This window comes from Palaemon carinicauda, chromosome 8, assembly GCF_036898095.1.
Source record: "Palaemon carinicauda isolate YSFRI2023 chromosome 8, ASM3689809v2, whole genome shotgun sequence".
In the NCBI taxonomy this organism is placed as follows: domain Eukaryota; kingdom Metazoa; phylum Arthropoda; class Malacostraca; order Decapoda; family Palaemonidae; genus Palaemon; species Palaemon carinicauda.
Window position 1 is genome coordinate 147,346,554 of NC_090732.1, and position 27,537 is coordinate 147,374,090.

At 33.9% G+C, this 27,537-nt stretch overlaps 1 protein-coding gene and 1 long non-coding RNA gene across 2 annotated transcripts in view; one reads left to right on the forward strand and one right to left on the reverse strand.

The window, feature by feature from the left end:
* Nucleotides 1-4,835, forward strand: part of LOC137644752 (uncharacterized) — a 16,367-nt gene extending 11,532 nt beyond the window's left edge. Inside the window, exons 3-4 of the mRNA XM_068377648.1 lie at nt 2,324-2,559; nt 4,539-4,835. Coding sequence (XP_068233749.1) covers nt 2,324-2,559; nt 4,539-4,835 — 533 coding nt within the window. The remainder of the gene's footprint in view (nt 1-2,323; nt 2,560-4,538) is intronic.
* LOC137646017 (uncharacterized) overlaps nt 1-27,537 on the reverse strand; it is a 477,241-nt gene that overhangs the window by 230,000 nt on the left and 219,704 nt on the right. The window lies entirely within an intron of this gene.

The following is a 27,537-nucleotide window of genomic DNA, read 5'->3' on the forward strand; positions in this document are numbered from 1 at the left end:
TGTATTACCACAACACTTTACGTATACATTAAGCATCAACATAAGAACACATTGTCATCATTAAGTTTATTTAAAACATGTCAATAGAAGAAATGAGATCTGCTCAAACAACAACAGCAGCAAAGGGAAAAAAAAATTCTACTCATCAACTCGAGGAATGTCATGTATGCAAGGGTAAGGAGGAACCCTCTGATTGACACTTTTAAAAACTATCTTTTCAGGCACCATATGTATGTGTGCCTGATGATGTTCAGACACTGCACCATTAATAATGCTTTGTATCACTACAGTGTTAGCTTTAACCATCTTTACTCGGTACGGACCAAAATACGCTAGCTCTGGTGTCAATCAGAGCTCAAATAGATTTATCTGGCAGGTCAATCCTAATTGCTAACATTCCGAGCCGGCCATTACGATATATGGGGCATGGGCCAATGACTTCATTTGCAATGCCGCAATCGCCTGGTACTCTTCCTAGTGCTGCGGGGGTGAGGTCGGGGGTACCGATGGAGGTCCCAGTGCCTGCTCTACCATGTCTGTCGTCACCGCTGCCTCGGCTGCTGCTTCTGATGTCTTGCAGGGAGGGGTGGTATTGATCCCCCTCGTCTCCCCCTTCCTCTGATTCCTTTTCCTCGGATGTTGGGCAGGGGGATGTGTACGTGTGCCACAGCCCGTCAACCCAAGGCGTTTTTTGCTGGGCACTCTCGAGATACTTGACCATAGGCCTGATAAGTGTAACACCGGGGGGATCCTTGGGTGGGGCACTCCCCTCATCCGTGCCCCTCTCCCCCACACTGCCAGCCTCTGAAGACACTTTTCACCTGCTGATTGCATTCTCCCCTCTCCAGCTTTGGGGGTTGGTGAGTGCCCTTCATGGCTGCCAACTTCTCGGAATCGGGCCAGTTATTCCCAGTAATTTTTTCTTCGGGCAAACTGTCTAGAATGTATTGTATTGCGCCTTCTACGTCTGCTAACGAGTGGTTGTCATCAAACAAATAACCACATAAATATGGGTTTACTAATCTGCGAATATGTCTATGGGCAATAGCTTTTTTATCACCTTCTGGGAGATTGGCCTTCCGAATTTTGGGTTTGTAATTTTCTTTTATGTCCCCCTTCCTCGCATCAGGCAAGGCATATTTCTCAAACATCGTTTTATTTCAGTATAACTTCTTAAACTGTCTTGTGGCCAACACATTACCTCCATTGCAGGAACATCTCTCTGCAATCTGATTACTTGAATAGCTTTTTCTCTTTCCGACCACCCATATGTGGTTACTTCCAAGTCTCTCAAAAACACTTCAGTCGATTGAAACCCTTCGTTTGGCCACTGATCATCAAAAGGCCTAACACTTGCCTGGAGTTCTAGCAACTTTCGAACTACGATTTGCGTATCTTCACTCGGCTGTGCGTGTGTAATTTCAATTGTGTGTTTGGACTTCGTTTATGTGCGTCTGATATGCTGTGGTTGCGCACCGCTCCTCTTCTTGTTCAAACAAGATTCTGTTCATTAACTCTTCTAAGTTATCTAACTTATTTTCCAACTCTTGCGTTCTAATTTCCTGTCTATTTTCCTGTCTATATTCTTCATCGGCAATGCTACATCCAACTGCTTCTTCGTTCTCATCTCCTGCAGCAGCAGCGTCTGCTATGTTAGTCCTTGTGTGTCTAGGCATCTTGAAATTTTATTTTACCGTCTTGAAGAACAACTTCGCTCACAGCATACACAAACACACTTATTTTTACACCTGACACCAATATGTCCCATGTTGACGGATAATGAAACATCGGAACATGGGTTTTTTTCACTTTATTATAAAAGGTTCGTGAGTACACTGTAAAGCTGACACTCTCAGGTGAGAGCCTTGTCTACTTGAACGCACAGAGGCAACTAACTCCCCTCGCAAGCAAGATGAAATCTTGCTACAACAACATGCTGAATAGTTAGGTTTTGTGGAATTCTAATGAGTATAGAGTTCATTTACCTTGACGTACAACACATATCTTCATACACAAATTAGGACATATATATATATATATATATATATATATATATATATATATATATATATATATATATATATATATATATATATATATATATATATACTGTATATGTTGACAACTGATTTTCTGAGTTTATTCAAACTCAAGTCTGCAATTTTCATATCATTCCTTAAGACATTTTTTTTTTTTTTACATTAAACTACTTCTGTATTTCGCTTTTTGGTTACGCTATATAAAGAAGTGGAGATTTGGTTGTTTGTGAACTCTCCATCTACTACATACTAGTTGTGACTGATATTATCTTATGTCATTCCAGCATCGCCTTGTAATGACAGGAAGTGCCTCAAGTATTACAAAGGCCAATGGTCGACAGACGCATGTCCAGGAGAACGCGTTGTAAGCTACTGTTCCGAAACAAATAAGTACTGTTGCGCCCGAAACTGCACCGTTAAAGATATATGTACGACGGGAGCCTGCGTCAAAAAGAAGTCCAGTTGCCCCAACGGTGTACTGAAGGATGGTTGCGGTGGTAAAATGTGCTTCTGCTGCAATGTAAATAATGCTTTTACACGTTTCTTAACCCATTTAATTACTCATTTAGTATTTAGTTGTTGCTGGTCATTTTGAATTATTTCAATCCCTTTATCACGTTTACATATTCAAATATACCCTAAAAATTTAAATTACGACTTCTGATCATATAAAAGTTTTAACACACTATTCTAAATTATTTAGTTCTTGAAGTTAATTTACTTACAGACGGTCACTTGGGAACTCAGACCTTTTTGACATGTATGACAATTCAATTATAATGGAAAAATTCTTGAAGGAATATGATTATTATTCAGTTCTCAGTGGCACTAACTTTTAATTCAATTTTTCTCATTCATCCGTGGCTCCCCATTAGCCGTAGCTTCATGGAAGATCGCAGAAGACCAAGACAGAAAGACGAGGAGGCGAGGAAGGGGCCCTTCTCTTGAAAACGTATTAATTCACCAGATCATACTCTTTAAAATGGAAGTCAAAATTGATATATAAAGTGAAGAATCCATATATAATATTCCGTTAGCATTTTCATGTCCCTATAATACATTTAACATTGACGACAAAGCTATACTGTATCGGCTTTACGATTTCTCCATATTATGTGATGTTATTCATGATTATGTAGGTGTAATTCCCAATGTAACCATATAGTAATATTCTATTGATACTCTTAACTTGCCTTCTTCTTTAGTTTAGCTAACAATACGTGATATGAAACGTTAAATACTCAGAACGAACACAGAAAAACGACAGTGGAGGTCCTGTAGAGAGTGGGGTTCCCCTGCTGTATGGGACCGGAAAAAGCAGTCATCAAAGTAAAGTAAAGTAAGCCAAGTGCAATGACTAGTTTGCTTCTTGTTCTTTCATACAAATCTAATTATGTTCCCAGTCATACCCTCAGTGTATTTTCATTTTGAAAGAAAAATAGTGAAAATCATACCTACTGGAAACTTAAGAGTCAATTAAATTTTCAAACAATAACACGAAAATTAGTAAAATATTGAGAGAATTAGATATAAAAGTATTACATCATTACCAGGTAGATGTTGCTGCTAAAATTAAGAAAATTCACGATCACTTTTTATATACATAATAAATCCATGTTATCCTAATATTTTTCGTAATGTCTCAATAAAATTTTCTTTACTTTTCAAATTAACTCACCCTGGAAATTTAACAAAATTTAATTTGCAATAGCTTCTTTTATTCTAAATTACAAATTTTCAAATCACAGACCCTTTATTGGTTTTTGTAGATTGTCAATTTTGAAATAAGTAAAATAATAGTAAAAACTTTTCAAAAGAAACTTTTTGCAAAAACTTTCCACAATAAATAAAAATTTACTGCATTAGGAGAAATTTGGCTTCTAGTTATTCTGTAATCATAAAATATCAATTTCAAGCTATAAATAAATACAATAAAGAATGAAGTTTTCGGATTTTGAATACTGAAAACCTTTAAAAAATGCCCGTCATAGTTTCACCTTTTCTACATGTAATAAATATTTTTTATTTTACTTACTACCAATAGTGTGTGTAATATTTGTATGAAAACCTTTATCTACCAAAAATAAACAAATTAATGGTTTATTATTACTATAAAAAAACCCCAAAAAATATACCAAGAGGGTCCTTGTTCTTAGTTTGTTGCTCTCTCTCTCTCTCTCTCTCTCTCTCTCTCTCTCTCTCTCTCTCTCTCTCTCTCTCTCTCTCTTATATATATATATATATATATATATATATATATATATATATATATATATATATATATATATATATATATATATATATATATATATATATATATATATATAGTAAAATCATGCACGGAATGGAATCTCAGGTCTAGCAAGGTGGAATACCAATCAAAAGAGGATGTGTAGGAAATATTAATTATTTTAAATCACTATACATAACATTAAATTCACGATGGTCAAATGTTAAACACCCTCAAATGTATCAGTCATTTTCTTTCCTGATTTGGAGGTATATAGCGTGGAAAGTTTAAATGGTTACTCAAGGATAGCAGAGGCGAGGGACTGGAGCATACCCTTGAGACTCACCAAAGCTTTGGATTTTGCCTCTGAATCAGACTGTGAACATATCAGAAATGAAGCTACTCACAGGTCTGGTAACTGCTTGGACCTCGTGTACACCGACTTCTCTGGCGTTAAAACAAGTAGGGTTGGTTCTCCAGTTGACACATCTGATCATGCCTTTATTCCATTAGTAGTAAAGACTGAACAGCCTGTCTCTGATGTAGGCTATCATACTGAAATCTAAAACTGACTGGAAAGGTATTTTGAGTGACCTTTTGGTCTTGAATTGGTTACAATTGTATAGTAGCGTTGATCTTGTTGGTCCTTTGAATGGGAATATAGTTAATATAATTAAGAGACATATCCCTTCATGTGTACTATGGTACAGAGTGGAAGATAAACCATTGTTCAATGATGATTGCAGACGTGCTTATTAGGAAAAGCAGGCAGCCTATCATCTTTGGAAAAGTAACAGATCAGATTTGAGTCTGAATAACTATCTTCAGCCTAGAGCTTTTTCTCAGAGAGCTTAGGCTTCAAATAAAAAAGAATACCATTTAACGATAAAGGAAACCCTTTGGTACAACCCAGGAACATAAGTGATGGATTACCCTTAGATCTGCACTCGGTGTACATGCAACAGTTCCTCCTTTACTTATACCATATGGCTGTCACTCATTGTCCAAAGTAAAATGCAACCTTTTTGGCTGATGTGTTTTACAGTAAGTAGAGTAGTGAGAAAATTAATCTTCCTGCGTCTTGTTTTCCTGAGACTAAACTAATTAGTTTAGCTTTTTGACCTTGTGAAATTGAAGCTCTCTTGGTGGACCTTGATGCTTATGGAGTGGGGAACCATAAGGTATTTTTCCTTTGTTTTCATAAAGACTGCAGATTTCTTAGTTCCAATGTTATCTGTTATTTTGCCGAGGTTAGCGAGAAGAGGACTTTTTGGAGAATTGGTAATGTTACACCATTTTGTAAATGTGTTTGTGGTAGCTCAAGTCCAACCGATTGCCACTTAATTTCCATAACTCCTATATTATCTAAAATGTTTGAACATCTTTTAGCAAAACGTCTTATTAAGCTAGCTGTAAGTAATCATCTGTTCCCTAGTTTGTAATTTGGTTTTCGTAAAAGCCTTGCAGCGTGTAATACCCTAGTTACAATCTCCAATGCTGTACAAATATCCCTTGATTGTGGTCACGAAATTTGTATGATTGACCTTGATTTTAGTGCTGCCTTTGATCGTGTTAATCATGAAGCCCTTGTTTTCAAACTCAAACAGTTGGGAGTGGGTGGGTCGTTTCTTAGCACCATAATTGAATTTTTAAGTAATATATCGCAAAGAGTTGTTGTTGATGGGCGCCATAGTTAGCATTGGAATATGATATCTAGTGTTCCTCAGGGTGGTGTTCTTTGTCCATTACATTTCGTAATATATACACATGACATGTGGTTTCGCCTAGAAAACAAGCATGTTGCATATGCAGATGACTACTCTCTTTGCATCAATTCCATCTCCTAAATGTAGATTGAGTTGCTGAATCCCTTAATAGAGACCTAGCTTAAATTATTGTATGATGCAAATTATGGGGCATGAAGCTGAATCCTAAACAAAATCAAGGTATGATTGTAAGCAGATCACGGACAATGGCTCCTCAACATCCTGATCTCAGTATTGATAATGTTTCTTTAACTTTGTATGACTTGAAATTTTAGGTGTGATTTTTCGACAGATATTAATTTTTTGAGGAACACATTAGGTCTTTGTCTTCTTCAGTTGCATAACAAATTATTGAGAAAGTCTTTTAAGATTTTCGGTGATCAATCTATTATGAAAAAGTGTTTAAAATCTTTCATTCTACCTTGTTTCTTGTATTGTTCTTCTGTCTGGTTTTCAGCTGCTGATTCTCATCTTAATTTGTTCAACAGGAACTTACAGTCTATTAAATTTCTTATTCCTGATCTAGATAATAATCTCTGGTACCTCGATCAATTAGTTAATTATGCATGCTGCCTAAGATTTTTCATAATTCTGACCGTCCTTTACATTCAGAGCTTCCGGGACAATTCCATCCTGTTCGTAATTAGGCAGGCAGTTAATTCTCATAGCCAGGCTTTCTCCATCACGAGGCTCGATACTACACAGTATTCTAAGAATTTTATTCCAGCTGGGACCATGTTGTGGAATGATCTTCTAAATCGGATAGTAGAATCTAGAGAGTTTCAAAAGTTCAAACTTGCAGAAAATGTTTTTATGTTGAACAGGCTAGCATAAGTATTTTCATAGTTTATAATTGAAAGATGAGTTCTAATGTTGTTCATATTTTTAAAATATTTTATCTTGATAGTTCATTACTTCTTATATAGTTTATTTATATCCTTTCCTCACTAGAATCAAGAAGGGCCAGGTAATGGTTGTGGATGACTAAACCTATAAGCTTCCCCACACCCCCATCTCTATTGGGTCTCGTGCCCGCGGGCAATAACGTTTCTAATAGGTTTTGAAAGTATGCATTATATAATCAGGAAAAATGGAAGTGCTTATTCGTTAGGTTGAAAATATAGTGATCAATACTTGATAATATACAATAGACAGAAGTAAATACGCCACCTCCAATAACATACAATTATAATGATATATATATATATATATATATATATATATATATATATATATATATATATATATATATATATATATATAACTCCAAATTAAAAATTTCGCTCTGTCTCTTAATCTCAGTCTGTCTCTCTATCTCTGTTTCTCACTCACATAAAGGCATACTCTATCTAACGGTGATACATTGTATTGAATTATTGAATACAAAAAAAAAATATGCCTTTAAGAAAGAGAAAATTAAACAGAAATATGTATGAAATCTCGCAGAAGCGAAAGGAAAAGCCTATTATCTTCTTTACTTCAGCGTAAAAACACCCAATTTATTTCAGCGACTGATATGGAAACTGATTCCACGTCTCTTGGCACAGGACCAATAAGATGCTATTTTAGATTTTATTTTTATTTTAACATGATGTTTCACCACTATTGAAAAGGTTTGACAGGAGGGTCGGAAGAAAAAAATACAGGCATCAGACGCTCTCTCTCTCTCTCTCTCTCTCTCTCTCTCTCTCTCTCTCTCTCTCTCTCTCTCTCTCTCTCTCTCTCTCTCTATGTATACTTAACGTCAGTAGTAGGTTGAATGATAGCTGTAAAAGGTGAGATGTATATCGTAAGAATATATTCCTCAGATCACAATGAATTAACATAAATTGAACGGATCTACTGTAAAGTGTCTACAACTTCCATCCCAATGAAGGCTTGGGCATTTTGATCTGCATTGATCTACCTAGTAGTACTATCATCATTATAACGATTAATAACTCTCTCTCTCTCTCTCTCTCTCTCTCTCTCTCTCTCTCTCTCTCTCTCTCTCTCTCAGCAAGCAGCTATTCACATGATACAAATAAACAACTAAACAAAGCAAAGTATTGCATGACCAAATGACACTTTGTACATATTAATTATTTGATGTCTATGTAATTATATGCGTGATAACCTCCTACGTCAAATTCATTAGCATTATATCTAGATGAAACTTATATTCATCTATTGATGAATGAGGCTCTGGTAACTTATTTCTCTATAATTATCATAGAATTCTCGAGAAAACACTAGATTTTAATTATCTGTGAACAGCTTAGATGTAAAAGGTTGTCTCAGTAATTAATAAACCATATTACCAAAAGTTAAGATTATTTCTATATGCATGTTAAATAATGTTACCTCTATTGCTCATTCAAACTTAAACCTCCGCCACGGCATCTTATTTCTTGAAACCAACTTGCCTTTCCGACCGTAGGCGTAATTGAAGTCTGCGTGACTACCAAGTGCAGACTCAGGATTAAGGTTTGTAATAATTTGGTCGACCTTTTGCCCAACGTTAACCTTGACCCTTGACCTAGGACTTTGAAGATTGAATTTCCACGTCTCAACATAACAATCAATCCCTAAAAGTTTCACTACTCTATAGTAAAGCTGTGGCCGGGAAGTTGTTTAGAAAAAACGGCAAATGGACGAACAAACAAACGGGGACAGAAATATAACCTCCACCGAACTTCGTTGGCGGAGGTAAACATCTCAAGACATGGGGGAAAAATAATAAAAAAAAAAACCGTAAACAAAAATAAAATAAACATAAAACCAGTTATTTAAGCAGGAAAAACTCTGCAAGAACAAATTAGATGTATATATATCTTGGCACGAGAAAAAAAATGAACGAAAAAATGGACGAAAAAATGGACGAAAAAAGGTATGGCATTTTGAAATTAGCCTTTGCAGCGAGAGCTTCGCATCTACAGCGGAAGTTAGTAAAAGGAACCTTTTAAGAGAAAAGTGTTTTGTTGGCTCTTTCCCCTCTGCTAGAGAGATTAGGAATAGCTTTAAGGATGGAACTCTTATCAGCACTCGAGAGAGAGAGAGAGAGAGAGAGAGAGAGAGAGAGAGAGAGAGAGAGAGAGAGAGAGATTATTTCTGAAACATGTCAATGACGAAGATAAAGAACAAGATAAAAATATATTTTCCACCTTTTGAGATTTGAACTGATGAAATAAAATTTTTAAAACCGTTCTGTATATTCACTTAATTTTATACAGAACAGTTCTTGATAAATAATATTTCGAGAGAACAAAGAAAGGATTTGCATTCGTTAATATCAAACAATGTATTTATGAGGTAACGCAAGAAATGTTTGAAATGCTGCAGACATTTCCAGTTTATTCCGTAAATATAAATATTTATTTGTATGTTTAAGGAAAATGGGAATTATAAAAGAAACTACCATTTTCCTGTATATTATTATTATTATTATTATTATTATTATTATTATTATTATTATTATTATTATTATTATTATTATTATTATTATTATTATTGAAGAAATCGAGTTCTAAATGAAGATAACCAGTATGGAAAATACAAACAGATATCTGAAGTTAAAACAACGCATTAACAGATTCTGGGATTAAAATTATGAAAAAGAAGATACAATCATCATACAAATTTATCTATCGATATATGTATGTATATATATACATATATATATATACTGCATATATATATATATATATATATATATATATATATATATATATATATATATATATATATATATATATATATATATAAATATTTATACATATATATATATTTATATATATATATATTTATATATATATATATATATATATATATATATATATATATATATATATATATATATATATATATATATATATATATATATATGTATATATATATATATATATTTATATATACATATATATATACATATATATATATATATATATATATATATATATATATATATATATATATATATATATATATATATATATATATATATATATATATATATATATATATATATATATATATATATATATATATATATATATATATACATATATATATATATATATATATATATATATATATATATATATATATATATATATATATATATATGTAGACGTACTTATTTGGAGAAACAGGAGGCCTATCATCTTTGGAAGGGTAACAGATCAGATTTGACCTGGAAAAACTATACTCAGCTTCAAGCTTTTTCTCAGAGAGTTTATGCCTCAACTGAAAAGGAGTACAATTTAACCATAAAAGAAACACTTTCTGGTACAACTCAGGAACATAAATGGTGGTCTACCCTTAAATCTGCACTCTTTGGTGTAGATGCAACAGTTCCTCCTTTACTTAAATCAGACGGCTCAGTCACTCACTGTCCAAAGGAAAAGGCAACCCTTTTGGCTGATGTTTTTGACAGTAAACAGAGTAATGAAAAACTTGAACTTCCACATTCCTGTTTTCCTGAGGCTAAACTAACTAGTTTAGCTTTTCGATCTCGTGAGATTAAAGCTCTGTTGGTGGACCTTGATGCTTATGGAGGTGTAGACCCAAATGGTATTTTTCCTTTGTTTTTTATAAAGACAGCAGATTTCTTAGCTCCAAAGTTATCTGTTATTTTGCGCAAGTTAGCAAGAAGTGGAGCTTTTAGCACTAGTTGGAGAATTGGTAATGTTACTCCTCTATGTAAATGTGTTTGTGGTAGCTCAAATCCCACTGATTACCGCCCAATTTCCATAACTCCCATATTATATAAAGTTTTTGAACGTCTTAATAGGTTTGCTGAAGGTAATCATCTACTCCCTAGTTTGCAATTTGGATTTCGTAAAGGCCTTGGAGCATGTGATGCTCTTCTCAAATCTCCAATGCTGTACAGAAATCCCTTGATTGTGGTCGGGAAATTCGTATGATTGGCCTTGATTTTAGTGCTGCCTTTGACCGTGTTAATCATGAGGCCCTTGTTTTCAATCTGAAACAGTTGGGAGTGGGTGGGTCGTTTCTTAGCATTATTATTGATTTTTTAAGTAATAGATCTCAAAGAGTTGTTGTTGATGGGCACTATAGTGATTATAGGAATGTGATATCCGGTGTTCCACAGGGTAGTGTTCTTGGCCCATTACCTTTCATACTATATACACATGACATGTAGTTTAGCCTAGAAAACAAGCTTGTTGCATATGCAGATGATGCTACTCTCTTTGCATCGATTCCATCCCCTGAATGTAGATCTAGGGTTGGTGAATCCCTTAATAGAGATTTAGCTAGAATTAGTGCATGGTGCAAATTATGGGGTATGAAGTTGAATCCTAACAAAACTCAAAGTATGATTGTAAGTAGGTCAAGGACGGTGGCTCCTCAACATCCAGATCTCAATATTCACAATGTTTCTTTAAATTTGTATGACTCTTTCAAAATTTTAGGTGTGATTCTCGACAGTAAATTTAATTTTGAGAAACATATAAGGTCTGTGTCTTCTTCAATTGCACAAAAAATAGGCTTATTGAGAAAGTCTTTCAAGATTTTCGGTGATCAATCTATTCTGCAGAAGTGTTTTAATTCTTTCATTCTACCTTGTTTTGAGTATTGTTCTCCTGTCTGGTCTTCAGCTGCTGATTCTCATCTTAATTTGTTGGACAGAAACTTACGGTCTATTAAATTTCTTATTCCTGATCTAGATATTAATCTCTGGCACCGTCGTTCAATTAGTTCATTATGCATGTTGCATAAGATTTTTCATAACTCTGACCATCCTTTACATTCAGATCTCCCTGGACAATTCTATCCTGTTCGTAATACTAGGCAGGCAGTTAATTCTAATAGCCAGGCCTTCTCCATCACGAGGCTCAATACTATGCAGTACTCAAGAAGTTTTATTCCAGCTGTTACCAAGTTGTGGAATGATCTTCCTAATTGGGTGGTTGAATCAGTAGAACTTCAAAAGTTCAAAGTTGGAGCAAATGCATTTTTGTTGACCAGGCGGACATGAGTCTTTTTATAGTTTATCTATGACATATTTGTTTTTGATGTTGTTAATAGTTTATATATGACAAGTCTGTTTTGACGTTGTTACTTAATTTAGAATGATTTATTGTTAATTTTTTCTCTTCATTTATTTATTTCCTTCTTTCCTTTCCTCACTGGGCTATTTTTCCCTGTTGGAGCCCCTGGGCTAATAGCATCTTGCTTTTCCAACTAGGGTTGTAGCTTGGATAGTAATAATATATATATATATATATATATATATATATATATATATATATATATATATATATACTGTATATATATATATATATATAATTATATATATATATATATATATATATATATATATATATATATATATATATATATATATATATATAATTATATATATATATATATATAAATTATATATATATATATATATATATATATATATATATATATATATATATATATATATAATTATATATATATATAATTATATATATATATATATATATATATATATATATATATATATATATGTATATTTTTATATATATATATATATATATATATATATATATATATATATATATTATATATATATATATAATTATATATATATATATAATTATATATATATATATATATATATATATATATATATATATATATATATATATATATATATATGTATATTTTTATATATATATATATATATATATATATATATATATATATATATATATATATATATATATATATATACATATATATATATATATATATATATATATATATATATATATATATACATATATATATATATATATATATATATATAATATATATATATATATATATACATTTATATATATATATTATATATATATATATATATATATATATATATATATATATATATATATATATATATATATATATATATATATATATATATATATATATATATATATATTACACGTGTGTGTGAGTGAACGAGTTTATAAATCTATTATTGTATAGATATGTTTATATACTGTTAAGAATTTTTCTTCACTCTTCTTAATTTTTCATTTTGGTCTCGCCCCCGTATTAATATCTTTATCCCTAGATGTTCGTCCCCACACTTTACTTTTTCTTTACCAAAACATCGGGAGAACTGCTTTAAATTAACGAAACTCGTTGACAATAACAATCTATGTTCGTGACGTCACAGCGTAGACGCACAAAACAAAAGCCTTACGCCGGCGTACGATGGATCTTTCTTCAAACTACGTATGTCGAGATAAAATATTAAACTGGTTTTGAATCTAAGGTTAGTACTGCTGACTTATAAGCAGCTTATTTTATCTCTCAGTACATATTCAGGTCCGATTAATTTTAAGAGGTATGCCCATTGCACCAACCCATTGCTGATTGCTCATTAGAATTATTAATTTTAATTAAGCTAGAATAAGTAGGATTATTATGGTTATATATTCCTTATATCAAGATTTCTCTCCGTATTTTGCATAAAATCCTGCCTCCATATTCACTCTTTGAAACGTTACCATGTCCTGCCCTAAAGTCCCGATATGGCACCTCAACTGCGTTATTCTATGCACCATGACCCTCACATGTTTGGATGCTGAACCAAAATGAACCCGCGGGACCTAAGGGTCACCGCATTCGCACAAGAGCCATAGTTGTTACCAGCTGACCTACCTTGTTACTCAATCAGTGCATATCTGGCTCACACCCGCCCCCCTTGACTCCGACCAAACAAAGGACAGAGAAAAGAAGTGCTTGGGTTCTGTCGGCTGGAGAGGAAAGCGGACAATCCTAGGAACTGTGCTAGAGAAACCCAATTGGCCAAAAAAGCGAGAATTCCAGGGGTGGGCCAGTCAAGGGTGCAACTATCCACTTAACGGCAAATTACCAGCAACAAGCTGTAACAGCCATTTACGGACAAGGACTCTCATTCAAGTAAGGAGTGCACACGTGACCACATCGTTTTCCCCTTTTAGACTAGATTAGCCTTAAGTTTAACTTGATTTTGTTTGTGATTGATTGATTTAAAGTTTTCAGGCATCCAGACATCTAAGGTCATTGACGCCGATATCATTTAGTTTATATATATATATATATATATATATATATATATATATATATATATATATATATATATATATATATATATAAAGAATATTCAATTAAAACCATAAAAGTTTAATGTCGTTATAAAAGTTAGATAGTTTTCAAAAGACCTGCTTCTGTAATAAATCGAACAATGCCACTTGCATAGTAGGACACATGTCCAAGAATCTTGGCGAGGATGAACCTGCCACCCCCACCTCGAGCCTCAAACAAATATCTATTCCTTAAAATATTATAATTGGGGCATTCGGTCAACAGATGTTTCACTGTTAGAGGTACTTAACAGTCGTCACAATACGGTTGAAGTTGGCTCTTCAGCAGAAACTCGTGTGTCAACTGAGTGTGAACAATACAGAGACGACAAAGAGAAGTTTCCCATTTCGGGGCATCATGTTATACCTCCAAGGAGATATGACATTTGTTACTTCTCTCATTTTATTGCCATCTGGACTATCCCAGTGCTGTTGCTATTTATTGCAAAGCAATTTCTTGATGTTAGGTAGGAAATCATTATACGGAATGGGATACCTTCTTGGCAGCAACTCAGATGCAGCATTCTTTGCCGGTGAATCTGCCTTCTTATTCCCAGACACACCTACATGTGCTGGAACCCAACAAAATCGAACCATTATAACTCTCCGTCCAGTAATAAAAAGCCATTCTAAAATCTTTAAAACTAGAGGGTTACTAGAAGTAAAAACTTCTAAAGCTCAAAGGACACTCCTTGCATCACTAAAAATTGTAAAATTACCCTCCTCCAACGCTATTTTCTCAATAACGGTTAATATGCCATACAGTTCGGCAGTAAATATGGAAGCTGTTAGAGGAAGTGCACCTCTACAATTAAAACCATTACTATGTATTCCAAATCCAACGCTAGCATCAGATTTGGAGCCATCAGTTTATATAAAAGTCAATCATCTATGTTCTTCAACATGTTCCATGGAAAGAGACTTGGCTTCTAGGTTAGTCATATTCTTCTTAACTCCAATAAAGTATTTGAAAAACGATATCTCTGGTAATTTCCATGGAGGTATTGATGATGCCTTGAATGGAAGTACCTTACTTCTAATTATATCCAGACTGTTTAGTAAACGTTTCACCCAAAAGCCACAAGGTTGAGAAGATTTTGGGTGCAACTCAAAGTATGATGTGTGTCTTACAAGGCTTGCAGTCTGAAAGGCTAAAGAGTTCGAGAGTCTTTGCAATCTAAACCAATACCAAATGATGCAAGACATTCGGTAAAGGTTTAGAAGTAACTCTCCAGCATCAACAAGGAGACTTGGGATAGGTGAGGTTCTAAATGCTCCTGTGGACAATCTAATACCAGCACGATGTATTGAATCTAATATTTTTAACTGGCTTGTGGTGGCTGAAGAGTATATTTCACATCCATAACTAATTTTGGAAAAAAACAAGGTCTTGTATAATTTCAAAGTAGTATTGCGGTCTGCCCCCATGATGCATGGGACAATACTTTTAAAAGATTCAGAGCCTCAACACATTTAGATTTTAATGCTTTTAGGTGAGAAACCCATGTAAGTCTACAATCAAATATCAAACCTAAAAATGTAGCTTCCCCTACACATGGGATTCGTTGACATTTGATGTATATATCAGGGTCTGGATGTGCTCCCCGGATACGACAGAAATGTACAATAGTAGTTTCACTTGTCGAGAACTTAAATCCATTCATATCGGCCCACTGGATAATTTTATCAATTAAGAATTGTAGTTTTCTCTTAACCATTGCCATTCTAGCCCCAGCAAATGATATGGAGAGATCATCCACAAATAATGTTGAGAGAACATCCCTGGGAATGGCTGAGGATATCCCATTAATTGCTAGTGCAAAAAGGGTTACACTCAGCACACTAGCCTGAGGAATCCTTCTTCCTGGCATTTACTCTTTGATAGAGTTTCCCACACTCTCACTTGAAAAACTCTATCTGAAAGAAATGCCTGAATAGGTAGTGGCAGCTCTCCTCTCAATCCCAATTCATGAACTGTTTTAAGTATACCATATCTCCAAGTGGTATCATATGCCTTTTCAAGGTCAAAAAAGACTGTCACATAGCGCTACTTGGAAGCAAACGCTTCACAAATAGAGGACTCAAAGTCTTATCAATACATCAGTCGTCGAGTGCATTTTTCTGAATCCACATTGAATCGGTGATAAAATACTCTTCTTTTCAAGGTACCACATCAGCCTTGCATTGACCATCTTCTCCATAATTTTACATAAACAAGGTGTCAATGCAATAGGTTGGTAGTTTGCTGCTAAAAACTTGTTCTTACCAGGTTTTAAAAAGGCTAAAATAATGGCTAATTCCCAAACACTTGGATAACTATGATCATGCCATATTCTATTAATAATGCTTAAAATAAATAACTTTGTATTGAAATGTACACGTTTAATTATTGCATATGGAATTCCATCGGGTCCAGGAGCTGTATCGTTACGAGTGGAAAGTGCCAAATCATATTCTCTTTCAGTGAAAGGAGAATTATATGACTTCCCTTCCTGTTGCAAAATTTAAAATTGTCTTTTCTTCAATGCTCCTGTACTGGTGACCAGGAGCTGCTACATTCTTGCACGATACATTTGAAAAATGTTCAGCCAGGGCATTCCTAACTTTATTTCCTTCAGTCACATACTGACCATTCACTTTCAACACTGGTGGTGGGTTTGGGGTAAATTTGCCAGCAATCTTTTTTTTTTTCCTCCATACAGAAGACGGTGGTGTTCTTTCTATTAATGGAGGAAACAAAAGCCACCCAAGATTGGCATCTAGCTTCTTTCATGGTACGACGGAACTGTGCTCTATACTTTTTGTATGTTATCAAATTTTCATCCGTACGGCGTCTACGCAATCTAGTCAGAGATTTTCTGGTGGCTCTGTGCAAGGCTGATAATTCTGAAGACCACCACGGGACTGGTCGTCTTTTGAATAGTCCTGTGGTTTTGGGAATCAAATTGATTCCTGCTGTATGGAGAGTTCCATTCAGTTGGTCTATAGCATCATCAATACTTTCAAACCGTTCTGCTCTCCCTTCGATTACACTTAGCTCACGAAATTTAACCCAGTCTGCCTTGTCAAGATTCCATCGTGGCGATCTTTGTAAAGGCGGACCATTGTTGGTGTTTGTAATGATTGGTGCATGATCACTAGTATGCCAATCATCTAATGTCCTCCAATCAAAATCAAGAAGGCAGTTAGAGCTTGCAATTGAAAGGTCAATGCATGACCAGGTACCTGTCTGAACATGGAAGTGTGTGGGCTCTCCTGTATTAAGGAGTCCCACATCCTCATTTTCCACAATTAATGAGATAATATTGCCCCTTGTGTTTGCCAAAACATCACCCCATATAGGATGTCTACCATTCATATCTCCCAGTAAGAGAAAATGTTGAGGGAGTTGTTGAATGACCTCTGCTAAATCATCAAATAAGATGATATAATTTGGAGGCAAATACAGAGAGCATATTGTATATTTCCTCCCTATATCAATTTGTACAAACACTGCCTGCAGGGTTGTACGTATAGACATAGGTATTTGGGGAACATCTCGACAAATGTACATGAGGCTTCCGCCATGGCTCCCTGCCTGTTGATTATATGGTGTTTTATAGTTAACATACTCTCGAAGACTAGGAGTGTTAGAATTAAGCATACTTTCCTATAGACATACAATTATGGGGGAATGTTCATGAATTAGGAGCTTAAGCTCTTCATATTTCACCCTTAAGCCCTGACAGTTCCATTGCAAAATGGAGGAGAAAACTATGGATTATTTCTGGAAGACATCTTGGATGAGGTTTTCCCATTAGCAGTTTTTAATCTAACATTATTACCTTTAGGTTTCTTCAGAGATGGTCTTGTTATGTTGGGTTTTACGTTTGGGTTTTTCTTTGTATCCTTTTGATCTATTTGTTGAGGTGGATGGTGGACCTCAACTTAAATTTCTGATTTATTCAATTTATCTTCTGGTTCATTAGAAACATCAACAGACAAAACATCAAATTTATTTAATGTCAAAACTTTAATGTTTCTAATGGAGGGGGGAGGGAGAGATGGAGGTGTCTCTCTTTTACGATTAATAGATGGTGGGATTCTAGGTTTTTGCACCTTTCACACTACACGTGCATCAGGTAAGTTGGTCTTTAGTGGAACCTCCATCAAATCAGGGAAGGACACGGCCTGAGAGAGGTCTGTACTACTTTTTGTAATGGGGGACGAAGGCTGTACAGCAATGGGCAATGCCCTAGTGTTAATACACCGTAGTAAAGCCTCAGGAGGTAATATGGTTACCTCGTTTTTGACATTTTATCGGATGGTATACTTTTGTTTGAGCTATTGGCAGTACTAGGTTGGATTGATTTTAATGCCTTAGCATATGTATTTGATTTATTTAATAGTCTTTTGGCATGGGTCACACTTATATGTTCTAAGTTCGATTTGTTGAGGGCAGGTTCCTCCAACTTATATAGCTCGCAGCTCTTGTCTGTGGATTTATGATTTGAGCTGCAATTTAAACACCTGTCTCCAAGTGCACACTCTCCATGGCAAGATTTGGAGCAAATACCACACATTTTCTCATTTTTGCAAACTTTAGAAGGGTGCCCAAATTTAAAACAATTAAAGCATTGCAGTGGCTTCTGCTTGAATGGTCTTACTTTAATCCTTTCGTTCTCAATAATAATATGAAAAGGTACATCACCATCCTGGAACGTAAGGAATATCACTGATGTACCTGGGACTTTATGAACTTTCCATACATTTAGTGGACACATGGCCAGTATCTCCTCCTCTGTAAATTCATATAGATCCCTGTTAAAAACTAACGCCCCCCCCCTTCCGTAGCTAGAATTTAGGTAGGGTTTGACATCTAACTTAATGTCATCATTACTTGTTTTGATGTTGGACAATAATACAGACTGTGTACTGGATTTGGCAAGGATAAGGAAACTATTTTTTCCAAAACTAGATATATCACCTGGTGCAATAGTTCATACTTTTTTTCTGAATCAATTTGCATATTCTAAAGTAATTCCCCGTAACCCCCTTTGATTCAGCTTTAAGCCACATCGGTGGCTTTGGCTTTCTCTGGGAGGGCATAGCTAAATCTTTGTCTTTTTCCAACCAATCGGCAGGCCTATACACATCCAAGTCCTTTGGTACCTTATCGCAGAGAGCAGCCACGACATTCAAGTTATTAATTTTAATATTACTCAAGTTACTTATTGTACTAAATGCTTCGTCATAACTACTGTAAGATATCCATGAATCCCATGTTTCAGCTTCAAGTTTCATCCTTATTTCTTTTATGCATCCATAGCATTCAAATACTTTATATAGATCATCATAATTTGTCTCTATTGAAATTTGGGTATCATAAAGGATTCGAAGTTTCCTCGTGTTACCCAAATTACTCGAGTTTGAAATATCAGTAGAATGGTCCTTTCCCGTTCCGAGGTCATCAACAGAACTTTCTCTATTCCCATTATCAGAGGTCGTCAACAGCGCCGGGAGGGAGTCAGCAAATCCAGGGGATGGGGAGTCAGTATTTGAAGGGTGCATAGTTAGGGGTGGGATTTTCTTTGTTTTTTTGTTGGTTTTGTTAGTTTACCGGCTTGAGAATTTTAAGAAAGTATCATACGTTGGAAAGGAAATTTGCATTATCTACTATCAGCACAATGAGAGAGTATACTTCCCAGATGGTCCACTCCATACCCTACCCGAAGGATAGCATCAAATCAGATATAGAGGCACAGGTGTAAGCTAAACCCACCTGTTAGGACGGACACCAAGGATATATGGAATCATCCTCCCCATATCTGTAATGATGGGCTTCCGGCCAAAAGGCAAGAGTCCCACCTCAAGGATTGGATCTCCCTGGATTCTGATGACCCAACCCTTGAGAGTAGTTCCGGCAAAAAGGTCCAAACCATCTTTGGGATGGCTGAGATCATCCAATACTCTCATATATAGCTTTGAATGCGAGTACCTCCCAACCGTGATCCCTTCTCTCATTCATCTAAGCAGGCGGTAATAACGAATGGGAAAATATCCACGCCATTTAAATAAAAAATAAAAATAAAAAGATAAATAAATAAATGAACAAATAATATATATATATATATATATATATATATATATATATATATATATATATATATATATATATATATATATATATATATATGTATATATAACTTAAGAGAAATAATACTCATAGAGTTAGGACAGCAAGACAAGAGAAAGTTGATAAAATTAGAAGATCGAAGAAATATTGAGCAGAAGGAATGGAGGAAAGGGAGAGAAATTTAGATTCGAACTTGGGGAGCAATTTCCCCAAGTTCGTGAGCCCTCTTCCCGGTCACAATTCTTCAACTATATGAAGAAACCACGACTGCGTCAAGGCAATCTCTCATTAAGAGGGTTGGTTTGTGAGTGCGTAGGATTGTGTATACCGATTTTGCATATAGCTTTAGCTTTAGAGATTAGTAGTCTCGGATCAAACAACCACGTGTCCGACCCTATTTAAATAATTCATTATTGCAAGAGACCTCGTGTCTCTCGTATTTTGAGTGCCTTTGATTTTGCTAAGTTGCATTTCTTTTACTTCATTTTTCGTTTGTTTAAACCTCTTCTGCTTGAGGTTAAGATGTTCCATTTTTCAATGTAAATGTTGCTCAATAAAGTAACAATATTAGGTTAATTACCTTTTTGTATTACTACTCCCTTATTGGATTGATTATATCTAACATGAATATTTAATATTGGGACAGTATACCCGATATATTGAAAGGTGTAAGTCTAAATACTTTGAGAGTAACAGTGTGTTAGCGAGTGGCTTAGTAATTAATCTGTATGCTTCGAAGTTAAAAATCCTTATCTTTAACTTTTAATCTACAATACATCACTGCTCCTTTCATTGCCTTTGTCTATGTTAACCTTGAAGACTATTACCAGAATGAAGGTTCATGAACTACAGCACCAAAGTTATTGCCAGGGTGCTATGCCCTCAAGTGTTAGCGCTCCTATCTTCCCCTGTTGATCCTTGTTGTTTGCTGCAGGGAGACTTTCCCGGAACAACAAGTTCCTACTCAACAATTGAATAAAAATATTTCTTCATATACACACACACACACCACACTATATATTATATATATATATATATATATATATATATATATATATATATATACTGTATATATATATATTATATATATATATATATATATATATATATATATATATATATATATATATATATACTGTATATATATATATATATATATATATATATATATATATATATATATATATATATATATATATATATACAGTATATATATATATATATATATATATATATATATATATATATATATATATATATATATATATATATATATATATAGTGCTCGTGTGTGAGTGAACGAGTTTATACATCTATCATTATAGATATCTTTAGAGTTCAAATACCATACAAGCAAACAGTTCACGCTCGCTCGCTAGCTCGCTCTCTCTCTCTCTCTCTCCTCTCTCTCTCTCTCTCTCTCTCTCTCTCTCTCGGGCGTGTGAGCCCTCGTTACTGACGCGACATTTATCGAATTTGTAAAATGAAATGCCAATTGGTAATGTGCTTGATCTGTTTACCGCTTCTTCCAACCATTCTGTTGTTGTGTTTTTTTTTCTTCGATTAATTTGTGAAATACCACTTATCTCTTTGCAATATCAAGGTTAGGAATGAATATCAAAATTGATAAATTATTTTTTCTATCCTGATCATATCTATAAAATTCTTAGAAGAAAACCAAGAGGTGATCTGCACGAATGAGAATAATGAATGACTTTTAATTTCTTGAAAAGCTAACTTTCCATATTTCATATGGTTACTATTATCATAAACATCTGATGGTCGATTATTAATACTCTATAAAAATTTAACATACACATATAGGTACACGCACATTTAAACTTATATTTCATACTGTTCGTCATTAGATCAGCAATATTAGAGCATCGTCATGTTTTTGCAGTCAATTCTAATTTAAATCGAAACAGCAACTGGCTTAAACATTTTGAGCTTAAATAAACCTATTCTCGCTGTTCGGTACCAACTCTTATCTGTGTCCAGATTCAAGACCTTTCAGCGATAAACGTATCGGAGAAGCGTAAGGAAATCGAGATGTCATTAGGCCGTGGATACTACTGTATATACTTTCATATTGTATGTGGTGTGTTGCTGAAAGATCGACCAGGTCTCCATTGGGGTGCTGCTCTACCTCCTATATATAAAGTCGAATTTGAAATTACATGTTTTCTAGACATAGTTAATGTGTAAAAAAAAAAAAAAAAAAAAAAAAAAAAAAAAAAAAAAAAAAAAAACCAGACGAAAAACAGCGACCAAAAATATAAATGGGTAAAAGGGTAAAAGTGAAAAGCTGTAATCTAATTTATAATCTTAACAACAACAACAACAACAATAATAATAATAATAATTATAATAATAATAATAATTTACGTTAACTCTTGGAAAAAATTCATCTTTAATATCTTCATTTCCTCTTGATAAATAGAATATAGCGGAATATATATCAAAGAAAATACGCTTATGATATTGGGGTATTTATGAAGAGGCAGAGACTTGATATATTTGGTAAAGCAGTTCTTTTGAGAAATAAAATCAACTTTGTTTATCAAATTCCTTATTTTTCCAGTCTAAATAATAGACTTAATTTATATTGGCAGCTCGATACTGCTTCTCTGAATTAACTTATTTTCTCTGACCTAGTTATGAGGCAGCCATAAACTAAGATTACTTTCTCGCCTTGGAATGTCTAGAGAAAATATGAAGCCTTCCTGAGCAACATAATAAGTTTTATTGTGTTTTTACGAGACCATAAACATTTTTCTCTTCATAGAGACGACGCTGAATTATGTCATTTCGTTATAACTCAAATGCGTCGTCGTCTGTAAGGGTAATGTTTATTACCTCCTTCCTCCAATATACCGCGTTCACTAATCTACAAGCTGTATGGTTGAAAAATAATGATAGTTTTTCTCTATACGACTGAAGGCGAGGCCAGCATCAGATACGTCTTCTAGCAGGAAAAACCTAACCCGGTTTAGGTTTCATGATAGGATCTACACTGTTTTGCAGTGACAATTCCTTATAATTTTTGGTGGAAGAAAACTCGGTTGATTGAGATTTATATATTGACGTTTAAAAGGTTAAGAATCTCGGGTAATATTCACTTTACCATAGAAAGATACAGCATTAAACGTTAGAAATCACTTAGCCCTTACGCCCTACAATTCACCAATCTGAAAATGGGTGCCAGCATTTATTTGGGTCAAGAAAACAGAATGTAGCTGGCAACATCCCCTCTAAATACATCCTGATAAGGCGGGAGGCCAATGACCTGATGGTGCAACCTCTTTCAACTCAAAAAATAGCAAAATTGAAAGGGTTGTAATAACAACCCTCGTTTTCGTTTATTTTGTCTACTCTTTCTATTTGAATAGATACTTGTAGCAAGTCTGCAAAGGTTATAAAGCTCTTAGCTAAAGACAAACATTATTAAAATGTTAAAATAAGCATTCCTTTGTGAATATCACTGAGCATTTATAGACATATGTAGCCGAGAATAATAATAATGATAATACTATTACTACTACAAGTACTAATGATAATATTAGACTAAGCAGTATTGGTAATAAAATCAATAGCACGGATAATATGACTCGCAGGGATGCCCTCTTAACTCGGAAAAGTTTCCTGATCGTTGATTGGTTGGACAAGATAATTCTAACCAATCAGATAGCAGGACACTTTTCCGACCTAATAGGACACCGCTGCGAGTCAGTGCAAATACGCCTCATTAAAAAAAAAAAAAACGGGAATGAAAGCTCTGTCAATGTTTTACAGATACGGTATAATCTCTAAGGAGATTGGCGGACTTGAGCCTAAGCAATTATAATGAGCTCCATATACTAAAAGGATATTTGTACATGAAATTAGGGATCTTTTCATTCCCCAAAATAAGACTATTCGTATCTAAAGAACGCTTATGTATAACTTTATCACAAATATCTTTACAATTAGGAGCTATTTACAACATAAAGTAGATATATCCATCGACAATGGCTGCCTCTTGTTTATATGCCATGATATCTTTACTGCTGTGATATTAGGCTTCATTTCTTATGGAAAGTGTTTACCTAACTTTACAATTAATTTATGCTTTCACTAGCTCGCTATAGTTTGTTCCCAATTGTGGGACGATTGGGGGTTTTTCTTCGGCAATTTGACCTCATGTTAGCCGGACAAAGTGCCAGCTTTGAATGTTTAGATTCTTACTGTAGTCTTCATTATTCCAGCGATCATCAAAAGAAGGGCTCAATAATCTTATTGATTAGATGTAGATTTGCTTTTAGGGGACTGGTCTAAAATCGACAAAACAGAAACTACTTATACTAAGAACCCAAATTTGCATTAGCTATAAAGCATAATTAATTAACTTTTAGACCACACCAAGTGAAAAGGCCCCCATTTATCAGAAAAAATGTCAGAATATTTTGTCTCTAAAATTTTTAAATGATATGAACTACACTACCCCAGGCCAGCAATAAAGAATAGTCACTTTAATCTTGTGAAATACAATTACCAAAGCCTGTCTTAAACAGCTATAGCACCTACATCTCTTTTTGATGAAAGTAATATGTAACCCCCTTGATTACTTACGGCGCAAACACTCACCTTGAACTTAATTAAATTTCACCTTCGACATCGTTAATCAATGTATTTTTAGAACCTATGAGGATATATTGCCACTTAAGAATAACGCTTGGAGGTAATTGAAGGATCTACTACTTAATGAAAGTTCAGAAGCGACATCGATATCGGTTTCTGTAATAAAAACATTACCGTCATGCACGAGAATCTTGTCTAAATACATATAATTTATATATATATATATATATATATATATATATATATATATATATATATATATATATATATATATATATATATACATATATATATATATATACATAAGTATATATATATACATATATATACACATGTACATACACACGCACACACATTATATATATATATATATATATATATATATATATATATATATATATATATATATATATATATATATATATATATATATATATATATAGTGTCCAGTTAGGGGGGAAGGAAACAATTAATAATATGCTTTGTTTGCCATTTCATGTTTGTTTTTGGGATGTTGTACCCCTTTTGAAAAAACTAGACATTGGGTTAATGTTTAAATATAATTGTACGTTAAAAATCATGTTGATTAAGAATAGTTCTGGAAATGATAATAATGTAATATATAGCATTCCTTGTTCAGAGTGTAACTTATTCTATGTCGGCCAAACATCCAAAGGTCTCTCAGTCAGATTTAAACCACATTAGGTGGCCGTTTCCAGGGGTTCTCTTAATAATGCCTGTGCCTTCCGCTGGTTAAGGTCAAGTCACAGAATTGAATGGTCAGAGGTGAAAAAGTAATCCATGTAAATGACTATATTGAAAGGGATATTGTTGAATCCTTTTTAATCTCCTGTACCAAAGGTAGAAATTTTGATGTAAGCCCAGGTCTGTTTTCCGTTAATCCAGTATTATCCTTTTATCTAAAATGTGATTTTTCTGGAATTATTAAAAAAACTGACAGCTGTTGGATCCCCTTCTCCTGTATAAATACGATGTTTTTGTATATGAATCCTCATATATATATATATATATATATATATATATATATATATATATATATATATATATACATATATATATATATATATATATATATATATACATATATACATATATATATATATATATATATATATATATATATATATATATATATACATATATATATATATATACATATATACATATATATATATATATATATATATATATATATATATATATATAGATGGATAAATGTATATATATATATATATATATATATATATATATATATACATATATATATATATATATATATATATATATATATATATATATATATATATATACTTATATATATAAATAAATATACATATATACATATATATATATATATATATATATATATATATACATATACAGTATATATATATATATATATATATATATATATATATATATATATATATATATATATATATATATATATATATATGTATGTATGTATATATATACCAAGGCACTTCCCCCAATTTTGGGTGGTAGCCAAAACCAAACAAATGAAAAAGAAGGGCCCTTTCCTCTTTACGTTCCTCACAGCCTGACAAGGGACAACTGATTTTGGCTGGTACTGCTAGGGGCCCACAGCCCACACTTCCCCGTTATCCACCACAGATAAAGCCTCATAACTCTAAATACCCTACTGCTGCTACCTCAGCGGTCATCCAAGGCACCGGAGGAAGCTGCAGGGCCTACCAGAACTGTGTCACAATCGCTCGCCATTCATTCCTATTTCTAGCACGCTCTCTTGCCTCTCTCACATCTATCCTCCTATCACCCAGAGCTTTCTTCACTCCATCCATCCACCCAAACCTTGGCCTTCTTCTTGTACTTCTCCCATCAACTCTTGCATTTATCCCCTTCTTTAGCAGACAGCCATTTTCCATTCTCTCAGCATGGCCAAACCACCTCACCTTGGCCTTCTTCTTGTACTTCTCCATCAACTCTTGCATTTATCCCCTTCTTTAGCAGACAGCCATTTTCCATTCTCTCAACATGGCCAAACCACCTCAACACATTCATATCCACTCTAGCTGCTAACTCATTTCTTACACCCGTTCTCACCCTCACCACTTCGTTCGTAACCCTATCTACTCGAGATACACCAGCCATATCCTTAGACACTTCATCTCAAACACATTCAATTTCTGTCTCTCCGTCACTTTCATTCCCCACAACTCCGATCCATACATCACAGTTGGTACAATCACTTTCTCATACAGAACCTTCTTTACATTAATGCCCAACCCTCTATTTTTTACCACTCCCTTAACTGCTCCCAACACTTTGCATCCTTCATTTATACTCTGACGTATATCTGCTTCCACTCCACTATTTACTACAACGACAGACCCAGAGTTCTTAAACTGATCCATCTCCTCAAGTAACTATCCATTCAACATGACATTCAACCTCGCACCACTTCCTTCGCGTACATCTCAAAACCTTACTCTTACCCACATTAACTCTCAACTTCCTTCTCTCAGACACCCTTCCAAATTCTGTCACTATCGGCAACCTTCTCTTCCGCGTCTAAAACCAGCACAGTATCATCAACAATCAAACCTTATTTACCTCCCATTCATGGTCAATTTCG